This window comes from Leuciscus leuciscus (genome assembly GCF_965113295.1).
Source record: "Leuciscus leuciscus genome assembly, chromosome: 17".
Taxonomy (NCBI): Eukaryota; Metazoa; Chordata; class Actinopteri; order Cypriniformes; family Leuciscidae; genus Leuciscus; species Leuciscus leuciscus.
The window spans coordinates 15,833,550-15,844,013 of NC_138741.1; the positions used below are offsets into that span (position 1 = coordinate 15,833,550).

Below are 10,464 nucleotides of genomic sequence, written 5' to 3' on the forward strand. Positions count from 1 at the left end.
AAATCTCTCTCTCTCTCTGTTCCATGTCATGTAATCTTAAACACATAGATGCTTTGATCTGTCTCCTCTCACGGGTCACATGACCCTCCGCTGTCTTATTCCCTCTCACAAAATGCAGGAACAGCCAAGTATGACAAAATGGATTCCTGACTATATCTCATGCACATAGACACACACACACACACACTCATGCTTACATGCAAACTAAACATGGGTGGAGATGTGCACAGAACATGCAAAGAACAGCCTTGGCCTTTACACTGTTCTTTTACATAATTCTGTCGTCCTCTTGAATGTTTAGCCTAAAGTGAATCACACATGTATTTACAGATGTGTATATATACACCTACACATGCTTTTCTATTTGTGCTGCAGAACTATACAGCTTCTGATATATAAGCAAGATAGCTAAGCTAAAACACTGTCACAGTTTCCATATTCAGATATTTTGCAGCATAGCTTTTTGGTTCATAGAAAGAGCTGCATTAATATTCATTATTTATGTTGTAATGTTAAAAGTAGGACAAGCTGTTGCAGTTAAACGTACACAGGGACTGTGTGTTAGCGTGCTCTTGTGCAGATTTGTGAGTGTGTGTGTAAATAGTCTTATAAGGTGAGTTTGTGCCAGAGACCCACAGTGAAACCCTAAATTAAATTCAATCTGATGGGAATATTAAGGGAATTATAAAGACAGTATATACACCAGAAAATAGTTGGACTAATATTAACATGAGTGTGTTTAAGGATGCAGAAACCCTTTTGTGTTAGTGGCATTAGTTGAGTCATCAGAGTCACATGAAGCATATTCAGATATGCAAATGCTTATGTAATATCTCTCTCTCTCTCTCTCTCTCTCTCTCTCTCTCTCTCTCTCTATCTATCTATCTATCTATCTCTATCTAAATCTCTCTCTCTTTCTATCTCTCTCTGCTTGACTGTCCAGAGAAATGTTCTCCTCCACCGAAGAGACACAGACCACCGAGCTTTGACAGCGCCAAGTTTCTGACACCTTTTCCACACACACACACATACAATTTCCCCAAATGTACACTTCCTCTGCTTTTAATGTACACTATTTGAAATAATTGGCACAATTTTAAGGGTCATAAAACCGGACTCAGCAATAAAGATTTTTTTTTCTGTTGGCCCATCCAGGCCAGGAACATTAGATTTGTTCTTGACCTGCCAATGTAGGCCTAGCCCCAAAAAATAAGAATACTTTTTTTTTTATAATATATATATATATTTATTTATTTTTTGTGAAAAATATTTTGATATGTGCCTGAGGTATAAATTAATTAATAATTTAAGAAAAGGGGAAACCGATGTGCTCTTTAGAACCACAGAAAAATGCCTTAAATTTATTTACCATTACCATTTATTTATTTTAAATGTTACAAATTTTACGGAACATTTTCTTTACCAAAAATAACAGCATTTTATTTATGAGTAATTGTAATGACAATTATTATTATTCTTATAAATAACATTATAAATAAATAATAATGGAATCATAATTTTCTCACACACTCTTATTCATTTTTCTCATCAAGTGTTTGGTCCTCTCTTTATGCACACCTGGCTAAATGTTTTCTTCATCTTCCTGTTCACTGTAGCAAGTGTAACCATGTGATAATCCAGTAAGATCATTCTCACCTTTTGGCCTTTTAAAAATATTAATTTCACAGACAAGATTTTTAAATACAAAGCATATGGGGAATGTTGGCTTTATGTTGTTGTATGGGTATCTTTGTTTTTGTTTATGTCCCAGTTGTTGTTAGGATATCAGGATGTTATGGTGCACATACAGCCTCTTTTGTTAGACATTAAATCAGAAGCGGAGTAAATGCAGCAGACTTCTGTCACCACCTAGTGACTGACATCTGAAACTACATACAATTCAAAAAGGACAGTTGTGAAGGCTCAAAAACCAGCACAACAATTCTTTCCTCTTTTACTTTATGTTCTAGAGACATGTGAGCTTTAGAAATACTGTGATTGATGTTCAAAGGTGTTTTGTTCTCTATGTTTTTGTACTAGTACTACATAAAGAATTTTCTGCTGTTGGAGTTTACAGAAGTGACCTCTAGAGGGACCTCTCCCTTTTAAAGAGTTTTGGACACAATACCTGGGTTTAACATCTCACACACAAGAAAGCCTCAGTTCAAATCGAGTTGCTTCTCCCTAGACAGCGATCACATTTACCCTCTTGATATCAAGAATGTGTCATCATTTACCGTCTCTTTCTCTGCTCTTCTGCTAGGCTCTGGCGAGGAAAGGCCTGGGTGAGATCACCACAGAGATCCGAGAGCACACCGAGTTTTACTATGCTGAAGACTATCACCAGCAATATCTGCAGAAGGTGCCTAAAGGATACTGTGGGTTAAAGGGCACAGGTGTCACCTGTTCTTTTGGAGGAGAAAAAGATGAACTCTGACTCGGGGCACACAGACATAATTGTCTGCTGTTTTAAAGGGATAGTTTACCCACAAACATTATGTCATAATTTATTCACCCCTATGTAGTTCCTTTTTTTCTTCTGAGGAAAGTCATATTTAATATTCTTCTGAATAGCTGGGTTATCGTTATCTAAATCTAAAACTATAACAAAACATTTCTAATTTTTGTTAAGCTTCTTTTAGTTAATTTTGTCCTGGTTTCACAGACAGGGCTTAGATTAAGCTAGGATTAGGCCTTAGTTCAATTAGGACATTTAAGTAGCTTTTATAAATGTGCCTTAGACAAAAACATTACTGGTGTGCATCTTGAGACAAAACAATGACATTGACATATTTTAAGGTATGTCAGTGCAAGTTGCTTTCAGGTAAAACAGCTCAAACATGCATTTTAGTCTGGGACTAGTTTAAGCCTTGTCTGTGAAACCGGGGGTTTAAGTACTAAAATAATAATAAAAAAATGGGGACCTAAAAATGTAACCTTAAAGTACTCACCTGTGGTGAAAATCCTGTTTTTAATCTTGTTTATATGTCTATGTGGTGTTTTAATATATTTTAAGACAAACCATGTGCAAATTCATCAGTCAACACCATTGCTGAGTATTTTCTCCTTATATCTGGAGTGTATGGCAATCCATTTTGACTTCTATTCATTCCCAGGATATGAATTCTTGATCAACAATTCAAATTTCACTTGTAAAAAAATTCATTCTTGATATCAACAATGACGGCATCACTGACAGAAATACAAATTCTTGGTATCAAGAATAAATTTTAGCTTTTAAAAAAAAAAGACTTTTACATTTTAGTAAAAACTATCATTCTTGATATTTGTAATTGTATTTTCACTAGTTAAATGTCACCATGGGCTGCCATTCAAATTCAGTTGGTGATATCAAGAATTGATTTCTTACAAGTTGAAATTCCAATTTCACATATCAGAAATACAATTCTTACTAGTAAAAATATAAATTCCTAATATCAAGAACTAAATTTTCACTAGTTGAAATGTTAATTCTTGATATCTGAAAATGTATTTCTGATATCAATAATTAGGAGAGTAATTTCAGACATCTAAAATGACTTTCTTACTAGTAACAATCACATTCATGATACCAAAAATAAAAATTTTGCTAGTAGAAACTGAATTGTTGATATCAAGAACAGACATTTGTATAGCAAGCCGTTTTGACTTTAATTCATTCTCAATATATGAATTATTGATATTAACAATTACATTTTCACTAGTTAAAATGCAAATTCTTGATATCAGGAATTAGATTTCCACCAGTAAAAATGTTAATTCTTGAAATCAACAATGACGTCATCACTTGCAGAAATATGAATTTTTGATATCAAGAATTAAATTTCAACTAACAATAAAATATAATAAAATATTTTCACTAGTGAAATGTCACCATAGGCTGCCATTCAAATTCAATTGTTGATATCAAGAATTGATTTCTTACTAGTTAAAAATCCAATTTCACATATCAGAAATACAATTCTTACTAGTAAAAACCTTTATTTTTGATATCGATTATTACGTGGTTACTAGTCCAAATGGTGAACTGGAACATTAGCATTTGTGTAACATTAGCAAGCAACACATTATCGGCTGTTTGAAAACGTAGTCAAACCAAAGTCTAATATCAGTTACCGCTGTGTCCGATGTTGTAGAGAGCGATCATTTCCATTCTGATACATAGTATACGAGCCTGTATAAATCGCTCCATTTTATGCAGAATCAGATTCTGGTTCAAACATATATGGCTGAATTAAACCAATATTTCCACTTGCCATTGTGTAGCATTTACTACAGTTGACTGAGTGGATCAGGTAGTCCGAGCTGGTGTGAGTGATTTCCAAATTCATGGGTCCAGGTAAAATTAAGCAACTGTGTAGTTACATTCAAGCTATAAGGCATGTAGAAAAAAAAATCACAGGAAAAAGTATTTTATGCCATTTTGATTATCAAATATGAGTTTTAAGGGATACAATTATTGACTGCAAGGGGGACTTGAAATATATAATGAGAACAAAAACCAATAAAAAAAAATAATTACTAAATTAACATGAGAAAAAAAATTACAATTCAAAACACAAAAACTATAATAGCATATCAATGATACTAAAATAACACTGCTGTAAAGCACAGAAAATGATGGTCACTCTTTTTCATGCAGTTAAAATAAATGAGGATTATAGCTTTCATGGTTTAAAAAGGAGAACTACATTTCTCACCCAAAACTATTGTATGGTATATCTTCAGAAGAATATCGTGCACTAATCGTATGGACTATTTCACTGTGTACTTTTTGTAAAGTTTAAAAGCTTAATTTTTTCATTTTGAGGTAAATTGCTCTTTTAACATGGGAGTGCTGTTTTGCAAGTGTATTGTGTGATCCATGTATAAAATGACAGATACATGTGTAATATGCATGTAAAAATGGATTTTCCTGACAAAATGTCGATAGTCTAAGTCGGAGCTTCAAAGCTAGCAGCAACCTTCTGCCAGTGATATTTCCTGAAGCTAAATCTGTCATACTGTCTGCTCTAGAGCATCTGCTCTGTGGATGCCTTGTGCTCTGGCCAATCTCTGATCTCTGTGGACATTATAGTTCTGCAGTATTCTAATACATCACCCCCTGATTTAAAATACAAATGACAAATTCTGCCTCATGGTAACATGCATTATAACGCTTGCTTGGTGAAATCCGGAGTTTTCATGACCATTCGGAAAGTTGTATAAGACTGTTTACTTTAATCTGCTTTAGAACAATTGTAAAAATAGAATTTAGTTTGTAGCTTATCCCAGTGACCCAGACCATAGGCAGAGAGACAACCTGGAGCAATGGCCAGTCATCATCATTATTATTATTATTATTATTCAGGGAAAATTCAACTATTCTTCTTTTTCTTTATTGAGCCGTCAAGTTGCACATGTAATGTCTTTTTTACCACTAGGAGGCAGCACATGTAAATATAAAAAGCATATCTCTGAATAGGTTAAAGCAAATTGTAAAATGTGTGATTTCTGTGCCATTGGCATCACCAAACAACAGCAGAAATTACTAGAAAAGAAAGATTTGTCATTGCTTTACAAAGGCTTGTGAAAGTAATTTAAGCCTTAGTTTAAATACGTGGGTCGGTTGAAAGACTTGAAAGCTGGAAAAAAAATGTGGTTGGTTGGCAGTTGGTTTCTAGGTTGGTGCGTTTCTCTGAGTAGTTGTGGGGACACTATCAAAAATAGTCGATCACCGAATGCAACGTAACAGGGAGGAGAGTAAAGATGGAAAGCTCCTAAAGCTTAGTTCCATATAAATTCACGGATAATTTGTCATTAGTGAAAATCAATATTGACCTTGTATTTGAAAAAGGATGCTCATATAAGAAGCAATACTAAAATTCAGAGTCAGTTCATTCACATTCGGAGATCGACTATTTTTGACTGTCAAAATGCCGGCGGACACAGCTATAGTGAGTTGTTCAAAATCTTTCTTTCTTAGTAAACTCTGTGTACACAAACAATATTCTCAATGCTCGAGTTCATGTGTAGAGACCCTGGTGATACTTCGAGCAAAGTTTCATGTTGTGTCGCGCCTTCTTAGTGTTTTAAAAATAGCGATTTTTGATGCTATCATAGAAGTGCCCCAAGCACTCCCATTCAAAAGGCAATTTGACCGAAAACAAAAATACGGTCAAACTTAAAAGTGGCGTTTCCTTTCTATTTATGCTTTTAAACGAAAGTTTGCCTCAGGTAGATTAACAAAAAGACCCCAGGTTGCATTTTGTAGAGAGTTACCCTTTAAAGCTTTAGAGGGAGTTAGAGCAGAAACGACCAGAGCCATAAGACAATTTTCCAAGTGTATTTTTCTGTGTTACACAACAGAAATAATGTCATGGTTTGGTATAAGATGTGGGTGGGGAAATGATGACAGAATTTTCATTCTGGTGTGAACTATACAAACCTGCTTTAAGTGGGTTATTGTAAATATGCTGGTTTCACACCTCAGCTGTGTAAAGTGCTGCTCATGAGTCAGCTGCTCATTTTAGAAAATGAAAAAGAGCTTGACAATAAGCTGAATCTGCTGACTGGCCTGACCAGAGCCGCATACTTATAATGATTATATGATGATCTGTCAGACTTAAGCAGCGGTAACTGCCCTTGTTTACCTCTTCATTAAGTTGAATATGAAGTACTGATGGACTGGGCCTGACTTTGAGTGAAGTTTAAGTGATATCTCTGACATGGACTCTAAAACAAAGGCTGTGTGCTTTAAAACTGTGTCAAGGGGTTGTAGAGCCGTCAGAATGGAGGATTCTGGGAGCCTTGTGTGGTGTGTTGTCGTCTGCTCCTCAGCTGATGATGTCACTGTTATCTATCATCTCTGCCTGTGTCTCTGGGATGAGACACACACATGATTCACACAGCACCTGTATGAGCAGACAGATTTCTGGGAAATGCTACATTCATCTTCACACTCCCACGTGTGTGCTATATGCACCTACCTGTTTTCACCGCCAGACATGCATAGGGGTTACATACACACATTTATGCTATGTATGGTTCAACACAAACATTGACGAAGGTCAGATTACCAAGATTTGTTAAACAACTGCTTTCTTTTTTTCCCGTGTAAATTGATCTTCATACAGTGGTCACAAAAAGTCATTTGTACACGTAAAGGGATACTCCACCAAAAAATGAAAATTCTGTCATCATATACTCACTCTCATGTTGTTTCAAACCTGTATGAATTTCTTTCTTCTGCTGAACAGAAAGGAAGATATTTAGAAGAATGTCAGTAAACAGACAGTTTTAGATACCATTGACTTCCATAGTATATTTTTTTCCTACTATGGAAGTCAATGGTATCCAAAACTGTCTGTTTACTCACATTCTCTCAAATATGCTGTTCAGCAGAAGAAAGAAATTCATACAGTTTTGAAACAACATGAGGGTGAGTATATGATGACAGAATTTTCATTTTTCGGTGGAGTATCCCTTTAAGTCACAATTAATGTCTGAATTACAATAGACATTTTCTTCGAAGTAACTTGTATTGCTTTATTATTTGAATATTTCATTTTTATTCTATACATATCATACATATATGTAGCCTAATTTAACTTGTCCCTCTTTTTTTTTTCTTTTTTTCTTTTTTTAATGGGGCCAACCATACATTTTAAAATATGCACTGTTTCAAAAGTATATCCACAAGAAGTTATTAGAGCTTTAACATGATTTTAGTGTAAAAAAAAAACGCTTACCAAGCATTTCTGTAAAGTTGTGTCCAATTTTACAACACCGTTGGCATGATAACGTAATGCCTAAAACCCTATATTGACCATAAAAGATAATGTGAAAAACTTTACTGCTCAAATAATGCATAGGTTTAACAGAAGAATTAATGTGAGTGCATGTGTTTATAAACTCTATATTCTAAACTCCAATAATTCTAAAAGTTCAAAACTCCAATAAATTCTAATGCTACAAAACCTGACTTTTCGCATTCAATTTTTAAGAAATCAAAGGAGTGTGTGTGTGTGTGTGTGTGTGTGTGTGTGTGTGTGTGTGTGTGTGTGTGTGTGTGTGTGTGTGTGTGTGTGTGTGTGTGTGTGTGTGTGTGTGTGTGTGTGTGTGTGTGTGTCTGTGTGTCTGTCTGTGTGTGTCTGTGTGTGTCTGTGTCTGTGTCTGTGTGTGTCTGTGTCTGTGTCTGTGTGTGTGTGTGTGTGTGTGTGTGTGTGTGTGTGTGTGTGTGTGTGTGTGTGTGTGTGTGTGTGTGTGTGTGTGTGTGTGTGTGTGTGTGTGTGTGTGTGTGTGTGTGTGTGTGTGTGTGTGTGTGTGTGTGAGAGATAACCAAGTTTTGTATTGAAGCCGGAATATTACTTTAAGTGTCCAACCTTTTTTGGGACTGCTGTATATTGTCTTTAGTTGAATTACTCTGTCCAGTACAGCCGCAAATCTACCAACATACACACACAGGTGTGGTGGCACTGGCATGTTCATTGAACCAGACACACACATGCTTGTACACACACACCCTGACACACTGACAAATCTAGAAAAAGCTTTTTTGTTGACCGCAGTCTGATTTCCTCTGCTCTATTTTCTCTTTTCTTTTCTTTTTTCTCTTTGTGTCTATCTCTTCCTGACACCTGTGTGTAGGTGTGGACCGTGCTGCAGGTGCTCTCTCTCTCTCTCTTTTGCTTTCTCTGTCTGTCTCTGTCACTCTCTCTCTCTCTCTCTCTCTCTCTCTCTCTCTCTCTCTTCCTCCCCTTTCCCCCCTTCATGAGGTTATTTTGGTATGATGGTGATATTTTTTGCATTTATGCACATGTTTCTCTCTGACTTGTATTTGCCACATCGCTATAAAAATCAGCTTGACTCTGGGTATGTCCCCTTGTGGTTACTGCTGCCTGACTATCTGATTGATCAGCGGGTGAAAAAGTGTGTTGCTGGAAAAAACGGCCTCACTTGTATCTCAGTGAAATGAACTATATGTGGGACAGCAGTTTAGCTCTCTTTAGCTCTTTATGTGGCTGTTAGTATACAGACAGGCTCTAAGATGAAGAAAATTGACAAATAAATTGTCGTTAGATATCAGTGTTGTTATGTGTGATATGTGACAATATGTGTTAGGTTAGGTTGTGATGTGTAATTTTTTTGTTTAATGTTCTGTTTCGTGTTATTGTGTTCTGTTTGGTTATATGTTCTATATTTGTGTGATGTTATATGTTTATTTCTATATTATATGTTATTATTTTATGTTGTGTTGTGTTAGGTTATAAGTTTTGATGTGTTATGTTGTGTGTTTTTGTGTTCTGTTATGCTGTTATTCTGTTGTGTTATTGTGATGTGTTGTGTTATTTTATCCTTTTGTGATGTTATATGTTATGTTCCATGTGATATTGTCACATGTATGTGCTTTGTTATGTTATGTTTGGTCATATGCTGTGATGTGTTATGTTATACAGTATATGTTGTTCTATGTTTTTGTTATATTATACGCTGTGTTGTATTATTTTGTGTTATGGTAATGTTTTGCTATTTGTTGTGTTCTGTTTTATGTTCTGTTGTATGCTGCGTTGTGTTATTGTGTTATGTTATGTTATATGTTGATATGTTATGTCATATGTTATGTTATATGTTATTTGTTATATGTTTGTGTTGTTATGTTATGTTATATGTTATATTATATGTTATTTGTTATATGTTTATGTTATTATGTTATGTTTATATGTTGTGTTTGTTTATATGTTGTGTTATGTTGTGTTATATGTTATGTTATATGTTATGATGTGTGTTATATGTTATGTTATATGTTATGTTATATGTTGTGTTATATGTTGTGTTATGTTATTTGTATGTGTTTGTTATGTTATATGTTATATTATATGTTATTTGTTATATGTTTGTTATTATGTTATGTTTATATGTTGTGTTTGTTTATATGTTATGTTGTGTTATGTTGTGTTATATGTTATGTTATATGTTATGATGTGTGTTATATGTTATGATGTGTGTTATATGTTATATGTTGTGTTATATGTTGTGTTATGTGTTGTGTTATATGTTGTGTTATGTGAAAAAAGTGAAAAAGTGAAAGTGACACGTGATGGCCAAGTATGGTAACCCATACTTGGAATTTGACCTCTGCATTTAACCCATCCAAGTTAATGCACACACATTAGGAGCAGAGTAGTGAGTAGTTAACACACACACACTGCAAACGTGGATACACACACCCAGAGCAGCGGGCAGCCTTTGTGTGGCGCCCGGGGAGCGATAAGGGGTTAGGTGCCTTGCTCAAGGGCACCTCAGTCATTTCCCACCAGTTCTGGAATCGAACCAGCAACCTTTGGGTTACCAGTTCAACTCCCTAACCACTAGGCCATGACTGCCAACACATAACACAGCACAACACATAACACATGTGTTGTGTTATATGTTGTGTTATGTGTTGTGTTATGTGTTGTGTTATGTGTTGTGTTGTGTTATATG

The 10,464-nt window shown here is 35.1% G+C and overlaps 1 protein-coding gene across 2 annotated transcripts in view; it reads left to right on the forward strand.

The window, feature by feature from the left end:
• msrab (methionine sulfoxide reductase Ab) overlaps nt 1–4,256 on the forward strand; it is a 30,505-nt gene extending 26,249 nt beyond the window's left edge. For both annotated transcript variants that reach the window (XM_082142540.1, XM_082142542.1), the window contains one exon: nt 2,264–4,256. In XM_082142540.1, the coding sequence (XP_081998666.1) occupies nt 2,264–2,437 (174 nt within the window). In that variant the 3' untranslated portion in view covers nt 2,438–4,256. The remainder of the gene's footprint in view (nt 1–2,263) is intronic.
• The last annotated feature ends 6,208 nt before the right edge of the window (nt 4,257–10,464 follow it).